Source organism: Neoarius graeffei, chromosome 1 (assembly GCF_027579695.1).
Source record: "Neoarius graeffei isolate fNeoGra1 chromosome 1, fNeoGra1.pri, whole genome shotgun sequence".
NCBI classification, from domain to species: Eukaryota; Metazoa; Chordata; class Actinopteri; order Siluriformes; family Ariidae; genus Neoarius; species Neoarius graeffei.
In genome coordinates, this window is record NC_083569.1 from 8,035,614 (window position 1) to 8,052,275 (window position 16,662).

Consider the following 16,662-nt stretch of genomic DNA (forward strand, 5'->3'; position numbering starts at 1 on the left):
CTCCCGCCACGAGAGCTTCAGTCTTGAGGTCGCGTGCCGTGTATGTACTCTCTGATCAGGTTCTGTCATGCTACAGTAGTTGTTTTCTCGTTCCAGCTTTGGAGTATGAAGCAGGATACGTGCGTTCACGACCTGCAAGCCCACAGCAAAGAGATTTACACCATCAAATGGAGTCCCACTGGACCTGGAACCAACAACCCCAACGCCAGTCTCATGCTGGCCAGGTACACACTCGTACCATCACGCATGTCGACCTGCTGAAGCAATTTGTTACCATGCAAGTAAACTCGTAACCTACTCCTGCAGCGCGTCGTTTGACTCGACAGTGCGGCTGTGGGACGCCGAACGTGGCGTCTGCGTACACACGCTGACACGGCACCAGGAGCCCGTCTACAGCGTCGCGTTCAGCCCCGACGGCCGCCATCTCGCCAGCGGCTCCTTCGACAAATGCGTGCACATCTGGAACACACAGGTAACGGCGACCACACAGGCACAGCTCTCCCTTTCATGCTACGTCCTAACTGGACTTTTTACCTGCATTTCCTCATGTGCCCACAGAGCGGCGCCCTCGTGAACAGCTACAGAGGGACAGGTGGGATCTTCGAGGTGTGCTGGAACTCCACTGGAGACAAAGTAGGAGCGAGTGCGTCAGATGGATCGGTAGGTCCACAGGAATCTAGACCAATGTGTAACGTTTTACTGTAGTTATGTATCAGAGCCCGGAAGTCCGTAGAACACTTCCTACTCAGCAGTTAGGCCTAGTTTGTGTACGCCCCTCAGGTCATGTCAAGCTGTATCGCAGCATAATTAGACCAAAGTTGATTTACGTTTTATTTTTATTGCTGGACAGTTTGTCTATGAGCTCTGTATAAAATCTGGAGAGCTCAGAGCCTATTCCCCGCTGTAGAGACGAGTGAAGCCATCCGGTCGCCACCTTATCGCTCACATCGCATGTATGTTAAACTGTCGTATCTGATCAAATTTGTCCCAGGAAAATTTCATTACCTCTGCTTATTTTCTCACCTTTACCCACATTCCTTACATATCTTTATGGCACTCCGCTTCACTGTTTGTTTTTCCCTTTTCCAGTTCAGTTTTTTTTTTTTTGAACAGCTCTTTTACTACTAGAATTATTTCAGTGGAGAGTCAGTTTTTCTTGTACAGTGTATCTTTTGTATATTTCTTCTATCTATCATACCAACACAAAGGCTTACAATACTTCTTTTCCTATTTAGGACAGTTGTTGAAACAGGATTATTGACTTCGTATCTGAACGGTATTTATTGGTCGCAAGCTGCATGAATGTTGTGACCAATAAATCCTGTTAAAGTGCTATTCCACCATTGGATGTATTCTTTGGCATAAAATACAATGTATTTTGACAACATATATAAATGGTATCACTCGATACAGAAATCTTTTAGCTTCAAAATTATATATCAAACATAATTTTTTGACAACGACAAGTATATTAATTTTGCGACCAAAGTCACCTACCCTTTTAATTTCCGCGCGTGATGTCATCGGCAGGTTCCCCTTCTTGTGTACCACGTGACGTGGCACATATCAGCAATGGTGGATAGAACGCGATAAAAATAATACCAATAAATCTAGCTAACTGAAAGATTAACTCAATTTTTCGCAATTTTTTTGGCCCCCATATACGAGGAGAAATGACTCTCTCACTTTGGGGGCTTCCTGGTCTAAAAATGGACCGACACGTGGTACACAAGAAGGGGAACCTGCCAATGACATCACGTTTCACTACCGCCCGGAAATTAAAAGGGTAGGTGACTTTGGTCGCAAAATTAATATACTTGTCGTCAAATTATGTTTCATACATCATTTTGAAGCTAAAAGATTTCTCTGTCTAGTCATGTTGTCATAAAATATATTGTATTTTATGCCAAAGAATACATCCTAAGGGTGAGAAGGACGTGAAAATGGCAAATAACATGAGAAAATAACCCCGTTTCAACAACTGTCCTAAATAGGAAGGCAGTATTGTACAGCCTTTGTGTTGGTATGATAGAAAGGAAGGAAGGAAGGGCTATTCGAAAGCGAGAGTATAAGAGAAGTGAAAATCTCCTGAAAAATAAATAGTAAAAAAGCAGTTTAAAAAAAAAACGATCAGAGACTGGACTGGAAAAGGGAAAAAACTAACAGTGAAGCGGAGGTAATGATTGAAAGAGTCAGGAGATATTTTTCCTGGGGCAAATTTGATCGGATACGACGGTTTAAACACATAAGCCAAATACACGCAATGTGAGCGGTAAGAGGACGGCCATACGGCTTCACTCTGACGGCAAACTGAAGCCGTTTCCCCCCCAGCAACGCGACCTGATGTTAAACAAACTTGTGATTTTCAGCTTGACATCAACTTATCTCGTAATGTGTCCGAAATCACCCCCGACCCACAGGATCCTACAACGCATCACGAAAAGTCGTGTACAACCGAGGGTCACTAACCAAACTATATATCCCATCATGCATGGCGGTCGCGCTGAAAGAAATCAAAAGCTTCGAATTTGATTTAATAAAAGGCAGCGGCAAAGAAAAGTATTCGGCTTTGTTTTTTTTTTAACAGCGTGACGGAGTAGTGTCCGAAAGTGGGTTTTCATTTCATCAACGAGCTCGCTATATAATGAGTATGGAGTAGTGAACGAGGGAGTGATTTTGGACACAGGGTTTCTCTGTCTCTTTCTTTCTGTTACAGCGGCGTTCTTTACAATTTATACGTCACTAAAAGTCCGATTTAATCCCCCCCCCTTCCTTTTCGGCTTGGATGTCGCTGCATAACGTATCGATGACTGATGTTCACAACCTGGCTTGAACGTTAACAGATGACAGAATTTAACGCAACTTTTAACGTGTGTGTTTCAGGTTTGTGTTCTAGACCTGCGGAAATGACTGCCAAGGATGGGGGGAAGCAAGGCATCGACAAAGAATGTGCACTTCGCCAAATTGAAAGACTCTCCACATGAGCTGCCGTGTATTCCCGTACAGGATACGCGGCTAATAAATCGGCCACGCACCAAAATATCAGTCGTATATCTTTCGCGTCCCTTTTTAGGCCATTCCAGTAATCGGGACGCACCCGATTTACAGCCTCGGTGATGTGAGCACCAGAAAGCGACCTGTCGAACTCGAAGGCGGCTGTTCGGCCCCAGTACCGATTTAGTTTAATCGGACGGCTGATTGTTTATACGAGCTATGCAACGTTACGGCTAGACGAAAATAAATAAATAAATCACACGGGATTGACGATCCAAGTTATCAAAGGATAGAGTACGGAAGATAAAATTACAGGCAAAAAAAAGTCAGTTACTAAGAAAACTTGAAAATAATTAAAGCGAACGTCCAGTGCGGTGTTTGTCTGTCTTTTGAATCCTTGGCTAGCTGTAACAGTAAACACCGGTTCGGATTTCGTGGCTGCTTCAAAATCAGTTAGTGATGAACTTTGTATTTACATCAGAGGCTTTTCCAAAACCGGTTTCAAGTCGACGTTGCGACTGAAGTCCGACGTCAAGTTTGCACACGTTACACCATCCACTCAAGTTTCTTTATAAAATACCATTAGACAGTCGGTTTTGCGTCCCCCCCCCCACCCGCCGCAGAAGCGAAAGGACGGACTGCGAAGACGTTTCTTTCCTGCACTTTAGATAGACGCGACACCAAGAAATTCGTCAAGCACTTAATTCTGACGAAAATATCATTTATGTATTGACTTGAACGTTCTCTACGATGCTCGTTTGTAACTCGTGGCATCCCGATTTTTTTTTTTTTTTAAACTTTTATTACATACAACGGCTTCACGTTATTTTGTCAAATCATAATTTGCTGATTTTTGTCCAGAATGTTGCTAAAATTTTGTAAAGAGAGTATTTTGATGCCTGCTTGAACTAATCGATACTACACAGATTGTACCATAAAGACGCCTATTTATTATATTGTCTATGACAGTGGAACGGTATTTTATAACGTTTTTGGTTTTAAAGACACGCTTTTTACAGAGACTTCTTTCAGTCTCGGCGCTCGCCTCGCCGTGTCTTTTTGTACTCTTTTTTGGAACCTTTTTGTAATTCTGCTTTATTTGTAGTCATCTGTGCAAAAACATCTATATATAAAAAAAAATTAAAAATACAGGCATATCCTTTAAAAAAAAAAAATTAAAGTGGACCATGTAAATAAATACCTGTTCACATCCCCCAGCTTCTTTTTTTTTTTGACCCAACAAATTCCCTACCACCATTTTCTTTCTCCTGTTCAGTTTCTTGCAAAGTTGATTTGACTTTGTGATTTTTTTTTTTTTTTTTTTTTGAGTCAAATGGAAAAAGTCCAGAATAAAATATATTTTGATAATCGTGTCATTTGTGGCTTTTTCCCCCTCCTTCATCTGCACTGTAAAAATATTAAAAAAAAAAAAAAAAAAATTACCACCACTTACCTTTCTCTTCCTTTTTTGAAAGAAATTTAGTTAAACGTATGAAGTAGGCAGTTAGTGGGAATTAGTGTTTCCTCTACAGTCAAAGGTACTTTAAGTATCACTTCCTTAATAACTGGTAGCATCGAGTTTAAGTCGCTCTAATGACGAGTGCTTTTAAGAAATTAATTCATTTAGTAAGTGTCCTCGATAAATATACCTAGTCGCAGCAAAAGTTTGTACACCCCTACTCTACCCTATGGAGCACTTGCATGTGACGTCACAGCCGATCCAGATTGTGACAGACGCTATCTTGTCGGTCAAACGCCATATTCCGCCTTCTACTTTTACCTTTTTTCTTCTGGAAAACCCTACTATATACAATTCTACTACAACGGCTGCGGCTACAAGCTCTCCCTACCTGTGCACGTTTATGTTTTTTGTGTGTATTTTTGCGTGTTGTTCGTCTGTACCGGACTTCAATATCCACTACAACCGTATGGACTTACTGGACATTGGTTTCCAGTAGAAAATGACGGTTTGTAGCGATTTCCATCGCATGCACAACATTCCGGACGAGATAGCGAGACCAGTGGGGTCTCCGTGGATTGTTATCGGAAGCAAAGCGAAGGAGGCGGCGCCGGGAGCGGAAGCAAAAGCGAGGCTGCAGAGCCGGCCTGTTGACTAAGCTCAGAAAACAGCCACTCAAACCTCCACTGCTAAGCCTCTCTCTCTCCAACGCCAGATCCATGGTAAACAAGACGGACGATTTGGAATTACCTTATTCTATTCTATAATCGGCTGGTCAGTGCATCTAGTATCAGTACTAGTAATACTTAAGTGACTTACCCATCCAATGAGGATTCTTGTTTACAAGATGCCACATCTGAGTCGCTGACAAATCCTGAATTTCTGTAAAGATAACTGTCCAGAGATTTATAAGCACGCAATGCTTCACCACTGAACAGCGAGGGAAAGTTAATGAGGTAATTATACACGTCCGGGTATTCCGCTGGCAGTTCAAAATCCGGTCATGAAAACTCCGTCCGGAAAGCCATAAGGGTCACTAATCTGTAGATTGTTTATTTTACACACATATCTAGTTATCTGTTCATTAGAAAAATGAGCCGTGTAGTCCGTCGGTTGAAACTGATCCATTCTGTACACGAGTGCAGCAGGATTCAGCGGTGTTTTTGACCGACAAGATGGCGGTTGTGTACTTAACGGGCACGTGACTGCAAGATCTCTATTGCAGGGATTCCCAAAAACAGCATTAGCTTCTGGCCGGGGACCCCCTTTGCAAACCCACAGACAATGCTCCAAAATATGTAAAGAAAGAACTTTTAGAATGTGTTCTCTTTTATTCAATAGTCAATAATTGTTACATTTGTTTAGCATAAGAATATTATTAACTAACCTGTTTTCAACACAAATATTTTCGCACTGAACAATAAACTGTATAACCTCCTGTAGTACCTGATTCAACTCGTTATCCATCCTTTTTGCGACCAGTGCCTCGTGATGGAGCATGCAGTGTGTAGCCACTACAGTACATGCGGGGCCTTCTGCTTAAAGGACATGGGACATGAAACATAAATGCACGCTATATCAGTTTCTTTCCATTAAAAATATGAAAATTGCATCAACAAATACAAAATCATCTATTAAATTCAGCAAAATCGTTATATTCGTGATGATTATATGGCATTTCTGCTCGAGCTCCGATATGCATATTTTACAACCGGAAGAGCCGCTGTCACGTGATCATACGTCACAAAAACTTTCGGGTACAGCACAAGCGGGTAGATGAATATGGAGAAGTGTGATGATGACGAATGCGACAAAATAGTTTTTGTGTCTTGGATGACAAGAAAATTGTTTCGTTTTTAACGTACATTGAACATCATGGTGTATTGCGACCTCCCAGTCAGTCAGACGCGCTGTTACTCCTGTTAGCAATGTAGCTAGGCTCAGCATGGCCAACGGTATTTTTTGGGGCTGTAGTTAGATGCAACCAAACTCTTCCACGTTTTTCCTGTTTACATAGGTTTATATGACCAGTGACATGAAACAAAGTTCAGTGACACAAATTGAAACGTGGCGATTTTCTATACTATGGAAAGTCCGCACTATAATGACAGGCGTACTAACACCTTCTGCGCGCTTCGACAGCGCATTGATACCTTCACTCGGAGTTGTACCATTTTTTTTTTAGACAGGGCGGACGGACCAGGGCATTCGCCCGCCTGGCCGTGCCCGACGAGGAGCGCTCTCGGCCGGCTTGGGAGGCAGACGGCAGCCTCTCCTGGAAGTGTGGTTTTACCATGGGCCTCATGCGGTAAGGATTAGTATTATAATTTTGGGTGTATCAATTATTGATTATCATAATTCTGACTCGTTTCGCCATTTTGAATGTTTTCATCTCGGACTCTGGAAGCATTGTATCTCAATCAATCTCGAAAAATATCAGCAAAAAAAAAACTAGCAACGGACTTTAGCTAGATCTATGATGAACTTTCAATGTATGATACAAAAATAATACTTCTTTCAACAGATCATTAGCCTTTGAGCAGAATTGTTTTTAACTTACCAGGAAGTGTTATCGAGCCGACCGCTTTCAGTTTCATGGGGACTGAATGAACTCTCACGCTCAGAATCATCTGACCCGTCAGAGTAAAGACAAGATCCATGTTCATGTGAATTTCCAGCTATCGGTTCGAATTGATAGGGTCTAACTTCACATCTCTGTGAAACATCGGGAATGTCACTGTCGATGGTGTCCATTTCGGTAACCTGTTTACATTAGATTCCCAAGCGCTGGCTCCTTGGAAAGTTTTTGTGACATCACAGGTCACGTGACCACCTAGCTCATTAACGAATCATTGTTTTACGCTGATGTATAAAAAAGTTGAATAATGTGATGATTTTCACATTTTTGATGCCCTGCAGTGATTTAGATGGCATTTCTTATGTCCTTCATACATAATTATACCCAGAAAAAAATCCATGTCCCATATCCTTTAATAACTGGTAGCATCGAGTTTAAGTCGTTCTAATGACATTTGAGTGCTTTAAAGAAATTAATTCGTTTAGTAAGTGTCCTCGATAAATATACTAGTCACAGCAAAAGTTTGTACACCCCTACTCTACCCTATTGCAGGGGTTCCCAAAAACAGCATTAGCTTCTGGCCGGGGACCCCCTTTGCAAACCCACAGACACTGCTACAAAATATGTAAAGAAACAACTTTTAGAATGTTTTTTATTCAATAGTCAATAATTGTTACATTTGTTTAGCATAAGAATATTATTAACTAACCTGTTTTCAACACAAATATTTTCACACTGAACGATAAACTGTATAACCTCCTGTAGTACCTGATTCAACTCGTTATCCATCCTTTTTGCGACCAGTGCCTCGTGATGGAGCGTGCAGTGTGTGGCCACTACGGTACATGCGGGGCCTTCTGCTTAATGAGAGCGGTCACTCCACTGATCTTCCCGGTCATTGCCACGGGTCCAGTCCAATGCGTTAGACTCGATGTAATCGTCCAAAACTTGAAAAATGTCTTTCCCAGTAGTTCTTCTTTCAAGTGCTTTACAAAGTAGTATTTCCTCCACAAATCTTTCCTGTGAAATAAATCTGTGCTCTCATCCAGCTGAAGTGCGAAGTATTCGCTGGCTCTCACCTGCTCCAACAGCTGAGCAGATACGTCTTGAGCCACGTCAGCAATCCGTCAGCTCACGGTGTTATCAGAGAGTGGGGCAGCATCCTCACCAAGCAATTCTCGGACAATGTCTTTGGTGGCTGGTAAAATCAAACCTTCTCCAATTGAGTGAGGTTTTTTAGCACGAGCAATGTGGTACGAGGCTAAAAATGATGCCTTCAGGGCCCGCTCGGGGACAGTAGCTTGCCTGACCAAATGCTCTTCTTTGCGTCTGAAGAAATCTACTGTTTTTTCGGCATCTGTCGGATGTTTTTTGTACCAAGTGACGCTGAAGTTTCGAAGGTTTTAAGCACTCGTTTGACAGGGTCTCCGGACAGAGGACGCATTTCGGGCAATCATGGCCATTTTTCTGTACGGCTGTAAAGCCATACTTAATGTATGCTGCCTCATATTTTCGGATTTTAGTTGGCCAGGACTTTAGTTTTTTTCGCAGCAGTGTCCTCCACAGCAGGGCTGTTGGTTTGTTCCTTCGGTCTCTTCTTCAAAAACCTGTCCATTTTGCGCTAGCAATACGCTAGCTTGAGAAGCAAAGCAGCTTGATGAATGACGCAAACCGCAATGTCACAGGCAATCGGAGAGATGAGCATGGCAAACAACGTTTCGATATGATGTATTATTATATTTTATAATAAATGATTAAAAACTAATTACAGTATTTAATATTATTTTTTTAAAAATTCGCAATTTTTTTATCGTCCCTCCAACTTTGAGGCCCCCTAGCGCCCTCCCAGGGGGCCGCAGCCCCCACTTTGAAAACCACTGCCCTATTGTATAACAATTAAATAATATCTGCTGGTGTTGAGTGGTACATCAGATATATTCCATTCAGCTAGCATGATATTGAATGAGTTGCTGAATGGAATATATCTGATAGACCATAAAAAAAGCCAGCCAATATTATTATACATGCACATTCGATGTAAAATCTATAATTGTTCCAAAAAGTTAAGAACAAGGGGGCAATTTACCAATGCTGATTCTGATCAAATGTACAAAGTTCGAACAATAAAAATGGCACAAGCCTAAAAAGCCTGAACCCAACTTAGATGCAAACTCTAGCCAGGTTGACCATTCAAGTTCAGAGTTGCTTGTTACGTTGCTGTTGTTCAAAACAAAAGGGCTTCGCTGAGTGAAGTCCTCTTGTAAAAAAAAAAAAAGTCTCCATCACTTTTTTTCCTCACCTCCAAGTAGAACTTTGACAATCATTTCCCCGATATTGCGCTCTTTTCCAGTTTTTTGATGTCCGTTGGTCTGTTTTTCCCTTGTAAATATGCGTGAAGAATCTCCAGTCAAGTTTTGGCGCCCTTTCAGGTATCCACTGCGTCTTTCTCTTTAAATGTTCTGCTTTTGACGAAGCAAACCTCGCGGTCATGTTTCTGTACAAACTTGCTAATGTGGAAGTTTTACATTAGGGTGGTCCCCAAATTTTTTTTTTAGGATTTTGTTACGACCACCTTTTTTTTTTTTTTTTACATTTGCCTAAAAAGTTATTGTGTGAAATTTGGTTAAGATTGAACAATGTTTAGAGGTGCCACAAAGCCATTAAAGTTCTCACTCAAGACATAATATAAAATAATGTGGCTTATTAACTGTTTCATATTAATACAAACAATACAGTAATATACAACCCCGATTCCAAAAAAGTTGGGACAAAGTACAAATTGTAAATAAAAACGGAATGCAATGATGTGGAAGTTTCAAAATTCCATATTTTATTCGGAATAGAACATAGATGACATATCAAATGTTTAAACTGAGAAAATGTATCATTTAAAGAGAAAAATTAGGTGATTTTAAATTTCATGACAACACCACATCTCAAAGTTGGGACAAGGCCATGTTTCCCACTGTGAGACATCCCCTTTTCTCTTTACAACAGTCTGTAAACGTCTGGGGACTGAGGAGACAAGTTGCTCAAGTTTAGGGATAGGAATGTTAACCCATTCTTGTCTAATGTAGGATTCTAGTTGCTCAACTGTCTTAGGTCTTTTTTGTCGTATCTTCCGTTTTATGATGCGCCAAATGTTTTCTATGGGTGAAAGATCTGGACTGCAGGCTGGCCAGTTCAGTACCCGGACCCTTCTTCTACGCAGCCATGATGCTGTAATTGATGCAGTGTGTGGTTTGGCATTGTCATGTTGGAAAATGCAAGGTCTTCCCTGAAAGAGACGTCGTCTGGATGGGAGCATATGTTGCTCTAGAACCTGGATATACCTTTCAGCATTGATGGTGTCTTTCCAGATGTGTAAGCTGCCCATGCCACACGCACTAATGTAACCCCATACCATCAGAGATGCAGGCTTCTGAACTGAGCGCTGATAACAACTCGGGTCATCCTTCTCCTCTTTAGTCCGAATGACACGGCGTCCCTGATGTCCATAAAGAACTTCAAATTTTGATTCGTCTGACCACAGAACAGTTTTCCACTTTGCCACAGTCCATTTTAAATGAGCTTTGGCCCAGAGAAGACGTCTGCGCTTCTGGATCATGTTTAGATACGGCTTCTTCTTTGAACTATAGAGTTTTAGCTGGCAACGGCGGATGGCACGGTGAATTGTGTTCACAGATAATGTTCTCTGGAAATATTCCTGAGCCCATTTTGTGATTTCCAATACAGAAGCATGCCTGTATGTGATGCAGTGCCGTCTAAGGGCCCGAAGATCACGGGCACCCAGTATGGTTTTCCGGCCTTGACCCTTACACACAGAGATTCTTCCAGATTCTCTGAATCTTTTGATGATATTATGCACTGTAGATGATGATATGTTCAAACTCTCTTTGCAATTTTACACTGTCGAACTCCTTTATTGCGCCACTATTTGTGGGTGCAGAATTAGGGGGATTGGTGATCCTCTTCCCATCTTTACTTCTGAGAGCCGCTGCCACTCCAAGATGCTCTTTTTATACCCAGTCATGTTAATGATCTATTGCCAATTGACCTAATGAGTTGCAATTTGGTCCTCCAGCTGTTCCTTTTTTGTACCTTTAACTTTTCCAGCCTCTTATTGCCCCTGTCCCAACTTTTTTGAGATGTGTTGCTGTCATGAAAATTTCAAATGAGCCAATATTTGGCATGAAATTTCAAAATGTCTCACTTTCGACATTTGATATGTTGTCTGTGTTCTATTGTGAATACAATATCAGTTTTTGAGATTTGTAAATTATCGCATTCCGTTTTTAATCTACAATTTGTACTTTGTCCCAACTTTTTTGGAATCAGGGTTGTATTAACCAATTTCTGAAATTTGCTTGTTGCCTTCTTTTAGCCTATGTAAAAAAATGTTTCCCATACATTTCGGGACCACCCTATTTTACATCTCCAATGTGTCTGTCTGTTGGTAGGTTTTTCTCTCGTAAATATGCGTGAAGAATATATAATAAAGTTTTGGTAGTCTTTCGGGTGTTCAACGCGTCTTTGGTTTCAGTTTATTCATTTAGTTCTTCATCCGAGCACTGGATTAGCCTTGTCTTCTCTCTCTCTGCCGGCCGCCAAAGAAATGATTTCTGCTGCGCTCGCGCAACAGAAGAGTTGTCATTGGCTCTTCGCATGAGCTCCGATGTGTGACATCGTCTTGTCTTGATAACGTGCGATATTATAATGTTGCACGCTCATTCTCCATTGGGGAGAGTGGCGTAATACATGGAGGATAAGCGATATGATGTTGCATGCCGTGGAAAAAGTGGCCCGTATGTATAATAATACTGAAGACATCAACACTACGGAATAACATCTGGTATTACGTGGCTTAAAAAAAAAAAACTCCTCCCCCCTGAGATTCTTCAGCCTTTACCTCGATGATGCTTTGCACACTATTGGCGTCATCTTCCCCAGCTTCACGAGGTGGTCAACTGGGATGCTTTTCAATTAACAGGTGTGCCTCGTCAAAAGTTAGATTAATTTCTTGCCTTCTTAACGTGTTTGAGCTCAAACAGTAAATAATAATACAAAATAGGCCTATTCCACATCAGTACCGTATGATGTCAAGAACCGCTCAACTAAAGTAAAGAGAAACGACATCCATCATTACTTTAAGACATGAAGTGACTTTATTACAAAATAATGAAAAACCATGGAATTAGAAGGCACGTCCAAACTTTTGACTGGTTCCGTACGTTAGTGTTCTAGTCGAGACCAAGACGTTCAGGGGTTGAGATCAAGTCAAGACCAAGACCAGACCAGTGTGAGAGATGGGGGAAGGGTGACTGCTTTTAACAGGAAGAAAATTCTCTTTTCAAAATCGCAATAAGTCACATTATTGGTTGCATTTGAAGCAGGAAATTTTGCATCCAATCGCAGTAACGATGTTAACAAATACAGCGCTCGGCGTAAATGAGTGCACCCCCTTTGAAAAGTAACATTTTCAACAATATCTCAATGAACACAATTTCCAAAATGTTGACAAGTTTAATATAACATCTGTTTAACTTATAACGGGAAAGTAAGGTTAATAATATAACTTAGATTACACATTTTTCAGTTTTACTCAAATTAGGGTGGTGCAAAAATGAGTACAGCCCACAACATCTAGTACTTTGTATGGCCTCCATGATTTTTAACGACGGCACCAAGTCTTCTAGGCATGGAATGAACAAGTTGGCGACATTTTGCAACATCAATCTTTTTCCATTCTTCAACAACGACCTCTTTTAGTGACTGATGCTCAACTCGTCTTCAGAATTCCCCAAAGAAAATAATTTCTTTCCACCACAAAGATCAGCAAAGCTTTGCTTATCAGTCAGAATACTGTCGCAAAAGTGGTCCAAAAATTTCAGAAAGATGGAACTGCAACCATCTCACAGAGACGTCCAGGTCGTCAACACCTCGACAGGAGCGTCTTCTGATGAGAAGGGTTGAAGACAATCGGCATGCAGTTATCTAAAGAAGTAGAAAGCCAAACTGGGGTGACTATTTCCCAGCGTACGCTGCCGAGGAATGGCATGCACGGATGGAAGCCTCTCCTAAAGCCCAGGCACAAAAAAGCCCGCCTAGAGTTTGCCAGGGCCCATGCTGACAAAGATGAAGACTACTGGGACTCCATACTCTGGAGTGATGAGACCAAGATAAATGTTTTTGGAACTGATGGCGTCACAAAGGTGAGGAATACAAAGAAAAACGCCTGGTGCCTACAGTGAAACATGGTGGTGGCAGCATCCTTATGTGGGGCTGCATTTCATTGACGGCATCATGAATTCACAGACATATTGCTCTATATTGAAAGAGAAGATGCTACCATCGCTCCGTGCCCTTGGTCGTCGTGCACTTTCCCAACATGACTAAACACACATCTAAGGCCACTGTTGGATTTCTGAAGAAGAACAGGGTGAAAGTGATTCAGTGGCCAAGTACGTCTCCTGATCTGAACCCAATCGAACCCCTACGGGGAATTCTGAAGAGACGAGTTGAGTATCAGTCACTAAAAGAGGTCGTTGTTGAAGAATGGAAAAAGACTGATGTTGCAAAATGTCGCCAACTTGTTCGTTCCATGCCTAGAAGACTTGGTGCCGTCATTAAAAATCATGAAGGCCATACAAAGTACTAGATGGAGCAGTTAAACTTGTGAACATTTTGGAAATTGTTTGTGTTCATTGAGATATTGTTTAAAATGTTACTTTTCAAAGCGGGCGTACTCATTTACGCTGAGCACTGTAAATCAGACAATGCACAGGCAATTTAGTGAAATCCACAGTTGTGGTCTTGAACTAAAATCCCAGAGTCCACTACGTCCGAGACCTTCAAAAAGTGGTCTTGAGACCGGACTTGAGTACCACAACAAAGTTTCAAGCAAGTGACCGTCTGATATTCATATTCATATCGCAGCTCTAGAAATTAATAAATATCGAGGAAGTGACTTGTTGGACACTATGGTCAAACGGTCCATTATTTTTGCTCTGAAAGTGGACAGGGATCACACAGGCTTGCGAACTTGTACCGATTTGTACGTTAACGGGAGTTCAAGGTGCGTCAGGTAAAATTAGTCTCCCTTCCTTCTTCCCTTCATTTAACAAACTTTCATATCTAAAATCACACATTATATTCCTGAAACGTATCATTTGCCACGCCCACTGATGATGTTGCTAAAACTACTAGAGGAACCGGTTAGGACTAGGAAGTGGAGTTCTACGTGGCAAGCGGAGTGATGCACACAGTGCAGTTAGTTATCGCGAATTCTCAGCATTCTCAGAACGCTGCATGACCGGTTGTATAGTAAATATTAACTTTCAACGGCTACCAATCTTCAACGTCCTACTGCTTTGTATTTTTTATTTACATAAGACGTTTTAGGTCAAGTTTATATTTAAAAAAAAAAAACACCCTAACGAACATTTTTGCATGCTCACAGTGCTTGTACACCTCTTTGAGAATTAAACTCTGGCATGGTGGAAAAGACAAAACCAGTTCCATCAACTGCACAAGCATTATTTGTTCATCTTCTAAATACAAAGTCTCAACTGTCTGAATTTGTCCAAACAGGTTAAATGGACTTAATCTTCAACTCAAGGTGGAGAAAAATGAAGTCATCAAACCGATTTCATTAAGTTACAACCAGCGTTGTAGTCGAGTCACTAAACCTCGAGTCCAGTCCTGAATCCCCAGTGTTCAGGTCAGAGTCGAGTCCGAGAACAAGACCATGTGACGGTGTCTGTTTTAGCGCCGTTAATATTAGTTTGTTCCTGAACAGGTGAACGTGCTTCTCTTGGTCAGGGAGCGTCAAGTATTCTGTCAGAGATGGTTGGGAGACAGATGTAAGTGCAGAAGGTGTGTTTATTAATACAAGTGAAGACGGTAAACAATCCAGAACGGCAGGCAAAATCGTAAAATGGTGAAACAGGTAATAGGTCGAGCGAGGCGCGAACAGGCTATCGGAGACTCGGCAGAATCAAAGACGAGAAACAGGAAGTCCAGGATCAGGAAACAAGGCTCGGTAATGTATCAACAACGCGACTCAATACTTCGCAAAGTGAGTTTTCACAGTTTTTATATTGGCGCACTGATTGCGCCTTAATCCTGTGCAGGTGTGAGTCGTTTACGGTGCGTGCACACACGAGAGTCTATCTGATGCACAGGCCAAGGCACGCAGGTGTGACACTCTTGCACGAAATTAATACAGATATAAATATCTTAGTGGTGCTTGAAAGTTTGTGAAACCTTTAATAATGTCCTGACATTTTCCTTTAGAATTCGCTGGTATAATTCAGAATTCATTGGTCCATCAATGATGGCAAGCTGTGCTGGCCCAGATGCAACAAAACAAGCCCAAACCATGATACTACCACCACCATGTTTCACAGATGGGATAAGGTTCTTATGCTGGAATGCAGTGTTTTCCTTACTCCAAACATAACGCTTCTCATTTAAACCAAAAAGTTCTATTTTGGTCTCATCTGTCCACAAAACATTTTTCCAATAGCCTTCTGACTTGTCCACGTGATCTTTAGCAAACTGCAGATGAGCAGCAATGTTCTTTTTAGAGAGCAGTGGCTTTCTCCTTGCAACCCTGCCATGCACACCATTGTTGTTCAGTGTTCTCCTGATGGTGGACTCATGAACATTAACCAATGTGAGAGAGGCCTTCAGTTGCTTAGAAGTTACCCTGGGGTCCTTTGTGACCTCGCCGACTAGTACACACCTTGCTCTTGGAGTGATCTTTGTTGGTGGACCACTCCTGGGGAGGGTAACAATGGTCTTGAATTTCCTCCATTTGTACACAATCTGTCTGACTGTGGATTGGTGGAGTCCAAACTCCTTAGAGATGGTTTTGTAACCTTTTCCAGCCTGATGAGCATCAACAACACTTTTTCTGAGGTCCTCAGAAATCTCCTTTGTTTGTGCCACGATACACTTCCACAAACATGTGTTGTGAAGATCAGACTCTGATAGATCGCTGTTCTTTAAATAAAACCGGGTGCCCACTCACACCTGACTCTAATTTCACCTTCAAATTAACTGCTAATTCTAGAGGTTCACATACTTTTGCCACTCACAGATATGTAATATTGGATCATTTTCCTCAATAAATAAATGACCAAGTATAATATTTTTGTCTCATTTGTTTAACTGGGTTCTCTTTATCTACTCTTAGGACTTGTGTGAAAATCTGGAAGAGTCCTTGTCTCCATGAGTCCTGAAAATTAGGGCACGAGTCGGACTCGAGTACTACAAGCCTGGTTACAACAACTTGAGTCTAGTTTTAAATCAATTAAGGCGGAAATTTGAGTTTAAATTACAAATAATATTAATGATAAAACTGGTAACGTTATGATCATTACAATCAGTACAACGCATCAAAATAATGTTTGCAACTTAGAGTTAATGTTGCAAGTGTGCATTTAATTAAGTGGTGGAAATAAGTCGCCTGAATTGTAAATAAACGTAAAGCGAGGGAAGTCCAAAAGGAGGTCAAGAATTTGCATAGCTTGGCTCCCTTCACTCAGATTTTGCTCTAGTTGACATGTACAGTACAATATTCAAAATCAGATTTTCATCTCTCAAAGATTATCTGCAATTAGGTAGC

The 16,662-nt window shown here is 41.4% G+C and overlaps 1 protein-coding gene across 2 annotated transcripts in view; it reads left to right on the forward strand.

The window, feature by feature from the left end:
• Positions 1 to 4,335, forward strand: part of tbl1xr1b (TBL1X/Y related 1b) — a 42,717-nt gene extending 38,382 nt beyond the window's left edge. For both annotated transcript variants that reach the window (XM_060929185.1, XM_060929192.1), the window contains exons 13-16: positions 97 to 224; positions 307 to 472; positions 559 to 660; positions 2,884 to 4,335. In XM_060929185.1, the coding sequence (XP_060785168.1) occupies positions 97 to 224; positions 307 to 472; positions 559 to 660; positions 2,884 to 2,910 (423 nt within the window). In that variant the 3' untranslated portion in view covers positions 2,911 to 4,335. The remainder of the gene's footprint in view (positions 1 to 96; positions 225 to 306; positions 473 to 558; positions 661 to 2,883) is intronic.
• Positions 4,336 to 16,662: the final 12,327 nt, after the last annotated feature.